The 14,432-nt window shown below is 42.1% G+C and overlaps 1 protein-coding gene across 7 annotated transcripts in view; it reads right to left on the reverse strand.

Annotated features, from left to right (window-relative positions):
- Window positions 1–5,522: 5,522 nt before the first annotated feature.
- Window positions 5,523–14,432, reverse strand: part of LOC115590585 (sodium/potassium/calcium exchanger 2) — a 44,228-nt gene continuing 35,318 nt past the window's right edge. For all 7 annotated transcript variants that reach the window (XM_030431989.1, XM_030431984.1, XM_030431983.1 and 4 more), the window contains 4 exons: window positions 10,292–10,426; window positions 10,078–10,167; window positions 9,507–9,673; window positions 5,523–9,339 (listed from right to left, as the gene is read on the reverse strand). In XM_030431989.1, the coding sequence (XP_030287849.1) occupies window positions 9,090–9,339; window positions 9,507–9,673; window positions 10,078–10,167; window positions 10,292–10,426 (642 nt within the window). In that variant the 3' untranslated portion in view covers window positions 5,523–9,089. The remainder of the gene's footprint in view (window positions 9,340–9,506; window positions 9,674–10,077; window positions 10,168–10,291; window positions 10,427–14,432) is intronic.

Here is a 14,432-nt window from a genome sequence, read left to right on the forward strand (position 1 = left end):
CTCAAAACACACAAGTACTCAAGAAAATATATAGAAAACACACAACCTAACAAGGAAATACACACAAAACGACTCAAAACACACAACACATCAAGACAATACTCAAGAAATGGCTCAATAAACACATAACAACAAAAAATACACACAAAATGGCACAAAAGACACATCCCACAAACAAAATACACAGAACCCAAAATAGAAGATACACACAAAACAGCACAAAACATACAACTACTCAAGAAAATACACATCACACAACCTAACAAGGAAATACACACACAACGGCTCAAAACACAACACATCAGGGAAATACACAAGTAATGGCTCAATACACACAATAAAATACACAAACCAGCACAAAACACACAACCACCACCTCAGTGACATGGTTAACAGTGAAACACAGTGTAAGGAGTGTCAGGAGTGCTATGTTTGCTAATGTTAGCTCAGATTAGCCATCACAAGCTATCAGACATGAGCTGCTGTATATGAGCATAATTCAGCAATGGTGCATTTTATTTCTAACAAATCAACTTTAAATTTGTACAATTAAGAATGTTTAATTTCTAATTTAAGGAATTAAATTATAACTAGATGTCCTGTATCGTAGCTAATAGTCATACAGGAACTAGTCGATGTGAAGTGATGCGATGAAAATATCAAAAGACAAAACGAATGAAGTCTCACAGGCTATCAAGGCATTTTATTTAAATCCTCTTTTGTTCTTTCACACTTTGAAAGTTGAAGTTTAGTCCTGCCAGCTGTTCCTCTCAGAACAAGCCACAGGTTCAGCCTCGCCTCTAGATCGGTTTTCTCTCTCTGTATTCGGTGCGACTCCGTGGGCTCGGTTACAAATGTCATAATGACATATTAGTGCAAGGGAACTTGAAAGGCCATTATTGTGCATCATTTTCTCTGTGTTGTAAACCAAAAACCCTTTCTCAGACGATTCACCAGCTGAATCACGGAGCCACATGTGCAGCAGTTACAACTCAGATCAACACAGACCCTCTCATGAGTCACCCAACGGTCTCAAGTCCACTGAGACCACTTCTTTTTAAAGGAGTCATGAAAACAGCTTCCCACATGAATCCCCCAAAAACAGCAAAACAGGGCACTTTTGGTGATGACTCGTCTGCGTCTGAGATATTTTGAATCTGTTCTCTCATTCTGCAGCCAAAGTCTGCCTCAGTGCTGCCGTGCTCGTAACAGGATCAAGTGAGTGTGCAGGATTTGGCCGGGAGCCTCCTCTGAGATTTTCCTTTTTTCTTTTTTTTTTTTGCTGAGTCAAATGCAAGCACACCCTGTAAGAGCGAGCGGATGAAGTCACTGAGCAAAGTCTGGCCGATAGTAAGCTGACTTGCTGAACAGGACGCCCTCGGTGCTACTAACCTTGCCCTTGGAAGCATGTGGAGCTCATTAACTTCTGGCAAATGACTTAGAAAGTGAGCTGGACCGTTGTAAAAATGTATGCTGGAGCAGGGAAAATCCCCAACGGCTCTGCCAGCACGGCCTTTGACTCACAAATTTTAATGGAATCTTGATTTCCTCGCAGTCGATTCGGTGAATCAGCCTGAATGAATAGTTGGTGATGTCGCTTCCCAGCGTCGGTAATTTTAGATTAATTTTTTTCAGGCCGGCGTAATGTTACACAATATTATCCTGAAATCCAGTTGCCCGTCACAAAACAAACAAATACGTTCAGCTCTTCCTCCCAAAATTCACCTGAATTGGCTTTTATTTGAAGTGAAGTCATCAGTGTGCCTGCGAACAACAAGTCTCTATGTGTGTGCTGCTTAATTCGTTGGTATCACGGGGCCGCAGTTTGAATGTAGAATGAGTATACAATTATTATTAAATTGTTTAGATTTAATTCAACCAGGTAAATCTAGCCGAGGGGACAGGAACAATACAATCTCAAGTTAAATCAGCGGCTCATGATGAATAAAAACGGGCGTTTTCTGGATGTAGCATCTTTTGAGATGACCCAGTTTTTCTGGGTGTGTCAGTTTTTGGGGCTTATCACGTATTGTACATTTCTAAAGGTAAGTAAACTATCAAATGTACATCAAAAGAGTTTAAACACTTACACTTTTAAACACTTACATTGTCATTTATATAGAGAAAAGTCAGAGTCTAGTTCCAGTCCAGACAGACAGACAGACAGACTTTTAAATGTGTTTGTTCATTCATTCTTCAATTGTTGTGTTTTATTCATTTATAGCCTCTTTATCTTCTATTTGATATCTTCAAATCATATAAAAATGAGTTTATTATCTTGTTGGAGTGCCAGCACACCTGTGACTGCTGCTACTATACTAACATGACTGAAAACTGAATTAGAGGAATCAGAATTTTAAAAATGAAAAACTATCAGCAAAGTCAACGAAGATTTAACAAATAAACAGAAAATAAAGCTGCACAATGAGAAGAAAACAGCTCTGAACATAATAGACTGAAAAAGGAGTATGTGTGTATTATTATCTCTACCAAGAACCAATCCTTGATGATTAATGAAATGATTAAGAATTTATAATTTAATACAATAAAGCTGCACATACAGTCACTAATATCTGGGAAATCTGCAGTTACTGCACAGATCAAATATAAGAGAACAGACGTCACAACTGAAGCTCAGTTACACCTTTAAAAAGCATTGCATTCATTTAAATCACATTTCACGCATTTAATTATTCAATCATCTCATCTCATCCTCTTTTTATAATCATAGTTTTGAGAACACTTTGTAATAAACATCAACCATTAAGAAATGTTAAATTCATAGTTAATTAAACTTTATTTATGGTTAATTTCTGTTGATAAACAGCAACATGCATTTTTAAGCAATTGTAAAATTGTTTATAAAACCTTATAAATTGTGAATAAATACTGTAATAAAAACATTTAGATGGAAATTATTAAGCTGCAGCTGATTTTCATAAATCTTTACAATTGCTTATAAATGGTTTATGAAATTCACTATAAAATCACCTTTAATTAATAATGGTTATTATTGTAATTATTATTGTAATTATTATCATTATTATTATTATTATTAAAATGTTAGCTTTTCTTGGAAATATTCTCACAAATGTATCTGGCCGTTAATTTACTCTTCAGTAATTGTATGTGCTGCAAGTTTAAACACATATTTGGCCAATAGCAACCGACGTTTGACTCCCAGCTGAGCAGCACACAGAGAACACAGCTTCCTTTGTCTCTCAGACTTCACGACACTTACCAGATTGTCATGTCTTCCAAACCAACGTCATCCAGAAAAAGTGAGAATGATATCCAGAATTTTTTTTAACAAAATACGACTACAGCAACCAAACAGCAGCCCGTAGAACCACCGTGTTCAAACAAGTGCTATCAGCGGCAGTGATTTAACCTCTGGTGCTGGTGATTTATCCTTTTACACACTGAAGCTGGAAGCTACTTTACTAATGTCGAATTAACCCAGTGATGATTCGTCTTGACTCACGGCAGCCGAGGCTGCACATAGACATGTTCAGGAACAGTTTCCAGTGAAAGGTTACCATGGAAAGAGTGGGAATTCCGGGGAAAATGAAACACACTTCTGAGGAATGATCGGAGATGTGGTTATGGATCATTTTTGCGGGTCTGGAAAGTCCTGAAAGAACATGTAGATAAACTTGTTCCTCATGTAGCTTGTACCTTTTGTGGGCTAATTACACGGAACTATGAGATAGGAGTACCTGAAGTCGAGATACTAGAAAGCACCAGGGGATTTTTCCATGAACACCACAAATAAAATGATCTTGGCTTATATACCACCATCAATGTTTTGTTACCCTACCTTGAGAAATCTCATGCATGTCTTATCAAGTTTAGAAATTCAAACAGCTTGCAGTCTCACCCACATGCAACTGGTCCTTTTGGTCCTGATCAAATAGCCTTCTTAATTACAGATGGAGATTAAAGTATGTTATATCTGAGCCCTGATGGGATGCACTGGTTTTAACATCACACCTAAGGGACCCTCAGGGTGCCCAAGTGCCTCCAGTCGGCCTCCATGTTTGTGCATGTTGAGAATGTGCCCCTTTTCTTTCCACTTAGCTGCCTGGAATCCACCTCCTTATCTCTCACTACAAACTAATAACAGCAAATTTTGTGGAAACACAACAGAACTCGACTTTTAAAGTCTGCCGGCAGGATCCGACATGAAAGAGAAAATGAGGGTACAGAAGCTTGACTCATGTCGCATCGACCTTCAGTCAATTAGGGGGAAGTAAGAGTACATAATGCGGAGGTACTTGGAAAACTCTGAGACACACTTCCAAGGAAAGACAAAGGCGGCTGTCGGACAGTCGTAGGTGGGAGGACTATCTGGACTGCGTCAGAGTCATGATTGCGTCATAGTTTGTGATCAAGTGTCAGGGTTTGATCACAAGAGGGCGCCATATTCCACATCTTGTCTTCACACATGCAGGAAGGTGCTGCAGGAGAGGTGAAGAGCAGCTGATCACTGCCCCTGTAGAGATGAAGCGCAGTATTTCCCCTCTGTCTCACAGAGCTGTTTGCCGTTTGAGTTCATCACTGAGGCCGTCTCCTTTTAAAAAATTGATGCTAGAAATGTTTTTTTCTCTGCAGCTGAGTTCGGAGGAAAGCCCGACTGTAGAAGTGACAGACAAAAGGGAAACCAAAAGCAGCTTAGGTGGACTGAATGAGGGTGCACTCACTTCACGCCTGCAGGAAGTGGTTCTCACAGAAGATTAAGAAAGAAGTGCGTAGGCCAGGTGGGCATACAGAGACACACTGAAGACATAACAATATCTTAATATTCATTTAAAACATGTCTGAAATAATCTGAACTGAGCTATATATGTGTGGGCTTATTGACTGCCAGAGTTAATTAATGAATTACTCTTTTTAATTGACATGCAAATTATTCATTGTCATTACTGACAGCTATCATATTCACTGCTGCAGTACATGAACACAAGTACTTCAGATATTTAGCTTTCCAACTTTATAACTTCATTAGAGAAACAATAACAGTCCAGAAATAACCACATGCAACAGTTCCCATAATGCAGTTTTTTCATTAGCTCCAACTGCCTTCCATCAGCTCATCGACTGTCTTTTATTTTACTTTTTGAATATCATTTTATCATCAACTTCACCGGCTCAATAGCACCCTAACCACTGAGAGTTAAGCTGGAACTATATGGGGAAAATTGGTAGGATGCCCCTTTAATAGTTCAAATTCACCTGAATTCACCGAATGTGTTGGACTCAGGATGTTTGGGCGAGAGAACTGAAATGTCAAAAGCATTTGAGGTTATGTTTCACACAGTTTGACACAGTTTTAAACATGTCTAATGATATTTGACTAAATATACGAAGAAATGACAAGTTAAAGCTGCTGATCGATACGTTAATAAACACTTAAATGCCCCGAATCTGCCAACAACAGATATATTATAAATCATTGACTTATAAACAGGTGGGCTAAAATACATTTTGATACAGCAATTTAAAAGCAGCACAACACATTGTTGCATATTTGAATTATCATCTTTATTTGTTTTATTATATACTTTGTGTTTTTACATAAAGAGACATATTTCTTTTACACATATAGATTATATGGTTAATTTGTTTCTGTATATATGTACACCTTAAATAAATCTTACATTAACACCAAGAAAATAAAACATTTACAGTGCAAGAAATGTTCATCAGTGGTCAACTTCCACGGGCGCGTTTACCCTGCGGAACCGCAACCACTGCCGAGCTCGCGTGCTTTTACCCGGTTCACCTTTTGGATTATTTTTTTCTTTCCCTATTTGTTCTTTTCCCCTTTCACCGTTCATGCTCTCACACAAAACACCATGAGAAATTTGGAGCCATTGGGGAAAAAGAAATGTTGCACACGTGTCCGTAGAGTAGTGGTGGGTAATTCAACCAAGCTGAAGCTGACGTCCTCTTTAATTCTGTTCAAGCAGTAGTTAGACATTTTGGGAAACACACTAATTCTTTGTATTTGTTTCTTTTGCAGAGAATTAGATGAGAAGATTGATGCAACTCTGCTGAAAATGAAGCTATCGCAGGTAACTTGCTTAACTCAGCATAAAGCCTGGAAAGGGCGCCAACCCGGCCTGCACGGCACTCCCCTAATACCACGAGCTCTCGTTTTTACACTTTGGTTTTTATACAGATTAAACAATCGCGGCTTTACAGTTGCTGCTCAGCTAATTTGGTTACCATTGGACAGAGCCAGGCTAGCTAGTTTCCTGTGTGTTAGCTCTAGTTTAATAATGTACCTGCACTGATACAAAAGTGGCATCCGTCTCATCATCTAATCGCAAGAACTGCGTTTCCCAAAATGTCAAACGAGGGGCGAGTAGAAACTAGAGGTGTGATTGCGTCATCAACTCGTGGGCGGTCTGATTGTAGCGTCATCATACAGGTTTTCAACTGACTCTTTGAATCGTGGCTGGGGAAGTGTTCCAGCACACGTACCGTATGAGCGAGCACCACATGCACCGCAACACTTCAACACATGAGTTTGGTTGACGCAGGGAATCGTGCTTTTCTTCTCCCCGTGCGTTTGCAACCTTTTGCCAAATGTCAGAAAAACACGGCGTCAGCATCGCTAAATCCCACTGTTGTCGAAGTCGAGGGAGCCGCGCGGTGTTTAATGCCCTCCGTTTCTCGTTCCAGAAGCTCAGCAGACGTGCTTACAGTGTAAAGTATGCTAATGGGATGTTGAGTAGTCTAAAAATAAATGCTCTGGTGTTGTGTTTCTTTGCTCAGTAATACTATGACACTAAAGGGCCACTCATCCCTGTCCTTTTCCATCCACTAATACAAAAAGAAAATAAATAAAAGTCAGTAAAGTACACGTGTTAACCATTTGGTTCTCGCAAAAAAAGAAAAAGAAAAGGTGTTTGTATTTACAAAGTAAAACCAATGAGTTCTTGGTGTTCCTGTCTGAGTGGATGCATAAAAGTGAACATATATAGTTGGTCTAAGCTCAGCTGTACAGTCAGTGGGTATCCAGCCCAAATGTCCTCGCATGCATTTCTCCTCACACATTCAGAGAATCTATTTACGATTATTTTACAGTTAATTCCTACGAAGCTGCTGTACAGAGGCTGTGTTGAGGTAAAAGCGGGTGTTTCTGGCCAGCTCTAACAGGAAGAGGGGAGCTTGCGGAGAAGTGGTCGCCCCGCTTTTTATTTTATATATATATTTTTTTTTATCTCGCGGGGTTTTTCGGAGCACGTCGGACAGGAAGGACAGCGGGGGGACAGACGCATGGGATTGTGGGTGGGGGTCTCAACGACGACACACACGGTATATTGCTGTTTAATCTGTGATTTTCCACATTCTATGTAGCTTAAAGAGAGATTGTGATTAATGGTCTCTATTTCCAGTATAAAACACAGACTGGTGTATATTTCTTTTGCAGTTAGTCGCAAAATACTGGTAGTATAACGTCTTCTAGTCATAGGTAAATATAAGGAATGGTCATTGTGTGATGACTTTAAATGCAGGTTGCACACATGCACACAAAAGCACCTTTGATTAGAAAAGAAATTGCACAAGTTTGATAGATATCGTTGACCATACAGGTTGACATTTTTCTACATAGAGACTGAGCAGTGGTTTGCATTAAGAAGTTATGAAACATGTTTGAAAAAGTATACATCTTGGTATACAACTTCTTAAATGTCGGTTGGTATTATTCACCTCCAAGTGTCTATTTTTACATGCAGTTGACTCCTTGAAACTACGAACCCGGGAGTTTGACTAGCCGGTGAGTTGAGCCCAGTTCTACTGTGAACAAAGCACTACACATAGACTAATCTAAATCAACCATGACGCTTAAACACTGTTGAGTTCTCTTCAAATGTATTATTCTGACATTGACTTCATCATGGAACTTTAATGAGCCTAAAGTCCTCATGCCTTTTTTTTTTTTTCTTTTTTTTTCCAACCAGTGAAAGATATCGAAGGCTAGCGTATATTTTGAGAGGCTAAACTTCAGTTAGGCTTTCTTTTTTCTTTTTTTTTTCTTTCTTGCTTTTGTCAGTCGGTGCGCGTGAAGCATGAAAAGTTCTGTACAATCAGAACGTGGCGTTCAGTGGCAAAAGAAAAAACAAAAACAAAAGAAACAGAGGAGCAGATTGTCAAGATGACTCTACGTTAACTAATACTGCTACAGTACATCTAATGCTACGTCTATATATCTCATGAAAATGAATCCAAAAAAAGAAAAAGAAAAAGAGAGAAATCCTCTGGGGAGAAATTCAGTGGTGGAAGATGACGTCCGGCAGGGAAGGGGGGGAAGCTTTAAACTCGTCGTTCAGACTGAGCACATGATGACTTTGCAAATAAGAAGTAACAAAGAAGAAGTTCGCCCGCCCGGCTGAGACTGTTTCATCGCCCGTTGCTCAGGTGCAAAGCCCGCAGGAGAGTCTTTATCCGCTCAACACCTTCTGACAGGAAACACAAAATCTTCATCCACACAGTCGGCCTTTTTCCTCGTCCTCACACTCACTCTTGGCGACGGAGTCTCAGTCTTTTGAAGGTGTGTGTGTGTGTGTGCACATGTGTGTGTTCAAACAATTTCAGCTCAGCCACTGCATTTATTACTGAGAGTTTCATACGGTGAATCGTTCCCTCCAAAGTTCACAGGAGGTCGTTCTCCTCTACCTACCAGGTGCAGTCTTGACTCCAGCTCATCTAGTGACACTAATGGCATGCATAATGCTTTTTATATTTGGCTGGTACAACCCCCCCACCCCCCTCACCTGCCAATTAAATCATGAAAATAAATAAAAATCCACTCAGGTTAGGCCTACGCTAAACCAGCCAAGCCAAAGTTTTGTTCCCTTGTTGGTTTAACCCCTCCCCGCCACCACCTGCTTACTGAAAATATAAGTAGATTCCATATTTTTTATATTCCTCCCTCGTCCAGTCCTCCTTATTCATCTTTTATTCCTGGGGTAAAGGATCACAAGGGTCAGGTGAGAGCGATGGCAGACATAAGGATGGCTGTGTCGGCGGTGATAGTGGTAGTGACGAGGGAGAGGAAGCAGGTCCTCGAAAGGTCCTCAGATGGACACCGGACAGGAAATGACCTTGTCCTCCAGCATGACGCTGAGCACCAGGAAGACGAAGTACAGCAGGAACATGATGAAGCCGAGCAGCTTGCTCATGCGCCACTTGCAGGCGGCGATGGAGATGATGACGAAGAGGAGCATGAGGAAGAGGAGCACGATGGCGCAGAAGAGGCCGTTGGAGCTGACTTGCACCGGTTGCATGCCTCTGAATAACGACCACATGAGCCACGGGAACGGCAGGCTGCGGACACAGACACACAAGCTGGTGAGCGACTGGAAGTGAAGAAGAAAACATTTTTGTATTTTGGGAAGACAGAAGGATATCTGTCAGTGTCTAATTCACACAGACACGTATAGAAAAACAGCAGCGACCCTGCACAAGACTCCAATCATGCTCGGACAGCGTACCCGACAGTTATGTCGAAGATGTTGGAGCCCACGGAGCTGGATACAGCCATATCACCCAGCCCCTTGCGTGCCACAATAACACTGGTGATGAGGTCAGGGATGGAGGTTCCAGCTGCTAATATAGTCAGGCCCATAATCTCCTCTGTAATCCCAATGGTCTCTCCAACCTGCAAAAAAAAGAAAAAAAGAAAAAGGAAACTAAGCTTAGGGGTAAATAAAGCCTAATCTTTTGTTCCGGCTATTTTTAATTTCCTCGTGCTGCTCGGGAGGTGATGCAGGTGACAAAACTCCGGCACTGACAATCTCTTTGTTTTGAATGAGACAGCTGTAATTATTTATGAGTGGGCGGATGACAGAATATGGTTTTATTCTAAATGTCAAGGATGAGAAATGGAGAGAAAAGACGAGTGCGCCTTGCCTTTGTTGTGTTGGTTCTGTTGACAGGGATTATGCATATGTTAGGATTGTATAATGTTCTGGAGGCTGCTGTCGTGATCACACAACGCTTCATTATTTTTTACAGAGTCACATCCCGGGGAGGGAGGGAACCTTTGATAAAATGTATATATACCTGGTGAGCCCACCACACCATCAGGTAGGAGAAGCACGCGATCCAGCAGATGGCACCCAGGAAGGTGACGGGGAAGAACTTCTTTGAAGACTGAAAGAGCGAGAATAAGAGAGAGCAATTTGTGAATATCACAAACACGGAGAATACAGAGAAAAAAACACATGACAATCTTGTTTTGAGTTGTTGTGAGTGGGACGAGCTCAGCATCACGCACCGTTTTCCTGACGTCGGGCAGCGTGAGCCACAGCGGCAGGACGATGGGGATGATTAAGAGGTAGGTGAATCGCTTGCGGTTGGACTCGGGCCAGGACAGGCTCAGAGGCTGGTCCTCCTCCTCCTCGTCTTCAGCCTGAGAGGAGACACCCAAAAACTGGAAATTGGTCATACGCTTTAACATCCTTCTTTGTCTTTGGTGTTTGTCCACATGCCACTCTGTGTTATGCAGGATGAATACGAGGCAAATAGCGCACTGAGTGGACTCACGCCATCTGCATGTTCCTAAAGCAATGAAGGGAAAAATTCATGACAGTCCAAGTGTCTCCCTTAGCTTGATAACTTGTCTCATTGGGACACACCTCTCCATAGCAACTACCCAGAGAGACAGGCAGCACTCTCGCAACACAAGCGCTTCAGCACAGAGCTCTGCAGAAAACTGATGACAGGACCTTGATGTGCGTGTGCCTTTGCTCTGCGGTGACCATAAGACAGAGCAGTGTGATGACTGTGATTTGGGAGATTGCAGCGAGCCTGAAGGGCTCTGCCTCTCCAGTCATCAGGGGCTCATCACTGCTGCCTGCTGATGCTGGCTGCACCGGCAGAACCCCGCGGTCTGATTGGACCTGCCACTGGAATGCCAAGTGAGCCAAAGACTGTCACCTCTGTGCAGATCAGCATCAAACAAGCTGTCACCGTCTGAAGATGACGCATGCTTACCTGTTCGGCTTTTGTGCTTACTCGTGCAGAAGCAGACCCTCAATTAAACATTCTGGTACTTGTAAACTTTAATGGTACAACAACAAACCCTTCTGAGAGTGGAAAGATGTCTCGGGTCCCTTTGTTTCCAATTATACGAGATGCTACAGAGCCGTGGGGACCTGCAAACAACAGGTCCACACATGCAGACCTGAGCAGGACTCACTGGTGAACTAGAATTTGTCTCTTGCCCTTTTGAGAGTGACGTTAGACGAGGTGTAAAACTACGAGCAGCAATGAGGTGCAGAAGGCATCGACTGGGACAGAAGACATACAGCAAGGCAGATGTCGATAACAGCTGTTGCTCAGTGAACAATCATTTTGTCAAGAAAAGCATTTAAGTCTCAACAGCCTCAATCACATTAGTAAGGCACGCTCAGAGAGCGAAGCAGGAATCTTTAAAGCTGGCTATTGCACAAATCATGAATCATATGGAGCCTATCCTGCTGTGACAGCTACTGCTGTTGAGTATTGCCTGGTAACCTTGGTAATCAGAGCTGCCAAACAAAAGGCAGCGCTTGCATCACTTACGCTCGGCATTCTGATTTCTCCTCCTCTCCATATCCAGATGGCTGCATTGTTTTCTGTTTAAAAGGCCTAAAACCAAAAACCTGAGGCTTCCAGAAGATCAATTCTTAACCACTGCTTTTTATAGATACGAGGACGTGAGCGGCAAACGGAAGCGCCTCTTCTCATGTTCTAACAGAAAACGTGGCATTATGTTGCATCGCAGTTTGCCCCTCGGCTCTTTCATGGATATGTCGACTGCATGTAGGTGACTATTTCTGGCTGACACCGCGCACTATGAGCCTGTCACTCGTCTATTTATGATGTGCTTTACTTGCTTTCTCTGCAAAAGTATCCCATAGAGCCGGTGCTCCCTTCTCTGAGATGGTTTCCAAATGCCATCCCCTTGGGGGCCTTTCCTGCCCTGTGGTGCCTCAGTTGGCAACACCGCCAACTCCGAGCTTAAAGGCACTGACTTTTACCAGGCACCACAGAGCTGCGAGGGGAGGCGTGACATTTGCTATTTTTTTCTTTCCTGAGGGAAGCGTGTGTGCTGACACCTGGTGTGAGGCAAGGCATACACTTTTTTTTGTGGCCCCACACATTCTGTAAGCAAAGCTGCAATGAAGGCTGCATCCTGATGCATTTGTCAATCAAAGATTTAGAGCACGGCGTGGACAGAAATCTTTTCTCAAACATGCCCAAAGCAGTGCTCCAGAATGCGTGTGTCATTTTCAAACCGACTTTAGAACAAACTACGACCACTGTTGTTTGGCGAAGGCCTCGCTGGCTGCGTTCACACGGACACAGAGATAATGTAAGTCCTGCAAAACATGGCAGCTACACTGGCTTCACAATTAGTGATATGGGGCACCGAATTTGTTGAATTTACTATTTATTTAATGAGACAAGATTTAGCTCCCGTTAGCTAGTTAGCTCAGTTTTCGTGTAGCTAAAGGCCCAGCTGACTCCAGTATGCCCACACTGTTGTATTGGACTGCTGGGGCTAGCTGGTTAGCATGCTAACTTAGAAGTCTCTGCTCTGACGTAACTTAAAAACTATTATTTCACATTCTGTTAATTCTTTTAGTTAATTTGAGATGTTATACGTAGGAATATGTCACCTGCAAAACATGTTCTCGCAACAAATAGCAGGCAGCATATCGTCGGATAAAACTGCTAACTGCTGCTAACTGTGTTATGATTATACATCTGTAACTGTAGCTAGTGTTAGCTTGTTAGCTCAGTTCACCATACAGCTAGCTGAGGGAGTGTTGGTGTTGCCATAACTTAAAATCTAATGTTTGCGTCACATTCTGTCTTATATTGGCGTCACATTCATTATAATTTTAGATCTTACTTATTGCACCTTTAACGACTTCCTGGCCTGATATAATCTAACAGGACAGCAGCCGTCCATTATACGAAAGTGGTTTCATCCTCTTATTCTCTTAACGCCTTTCTTCAGAGTCCACACTCATTTCTTTTAGTAGTTTGAATATTCAAAGTGTCGTGGCATTAATATCAGCATCTGCTGGCTGGATCTTTTTGGATTTGGAAGCTCCATCTGGACTTGAAACGCTCATGCTAATTAGCTAAAAAAAGAAAAGCAAACAGAACCAGATCCGATGTCAGCCCCATCCTGAATCCCATGATAAACCCATGACACACATTTTTCTTCTCTCCTGAAATCGTTTTAGTTGTGATAGAGGAGGTAGGATGAGTCACGAATTACCGCCGGTTATGATTTTCCATAGTTTCCCAGTATGTTATCTAAAGACGTGATTACAGGAGCGTTACGCTTTCTCATACATATTCAAATTGTGTCGCTGAAAGTGGAAAACCCTGAATACATTTGTGCGGAAAGACAATTCGCTCTGAGTCATACCCCTTCATCCATCTTTACAAGACGCATTATAAAATTAGAACCAGATGAATGTTCACCGCGCTCATTCTGTATTGCTTCCATGAAAAATAAACCCTTTAACTTTAGCTGTTTTGGGGGGAAATATTACAGTGTGTGATTATTTCTGTCAGCACAGCTCTCAAAGGGGTTTAACAACGGAGAAGGAATGCAGGGAATCTTGCAGCACTTTTTAATTTGACCTTAACTCTCTACTTATTCCCGAATCTTGGTTACACAGTCATCCGGGAGGAATTGAACAATTAGCATGACGGGGGCCTCTGGCGTCATATGAAGGTGTGAGCTGTTTCCAGATACACCCTCGCTGACACGGGCAGGTGCACTGTGGGACAGAGCTCTAAAAATAGCAGCATGTGAGGCTCAGGCATGCCAATAAGCATCCAGCTCTTCCAGATTCAGTGAATCACCACCTGAGAGGAAAGTTCATCCGTCTTCCATCCATGAGTTTTCCTGCCTTCGCCTCAGAAAGTTTTGCGGTGAGTCTTAAGTAGGCTGCGATGCTGCCGTTCTTTAGATGCACAATATTTTCAGCTTCAGGCCGGCGATGACAGTTTCATCAGTAAAGACTATTATTAACCCGGGAGTGAGAGATCAATCTGAAAACAACTCGCTGCAGTGAGACAGATCAATACACACATGGTCATGTTGCTCATCTTTAGCCGTTTCTTGTGCAGTCTATTCTGAGAGCTGCTGTTTGCGTCCACGCCTGTCTGTGCTGCCTGGACCTCCGCCAGCAGGCCTGCTGTATGTCACAACTCTACTATATCTATTTATTGCAGAAGGATTAATTATATTATTTTTTTAAGAATCGGTTCAGGTCCTGCTACCAGCATTATGGTTCAGAGAATAAATCCCTATAGTTTTGTGGAGACCTTTGCATGCAAAGCTACGGGTCTTATTACAGTGTATTTGCAAAGCCTTTTACAAATCCTTCAGTTGGGAAAAAAATAGA

This window comes from Sparus aurata, chromosome 10, assembly GCF_900880675.1.
Source record: "Sparus aurata chromosome 10, fSpaAur1.1, whole genome shotgun sequence".
In the NCBI taxonomy this organism is placed as follows: domain Eukaryota; kingdom Metazoa; phylum Chordata; class Actinopteri; order Spariformes; family Sparidae; genus Sparus; species Sparus aurata.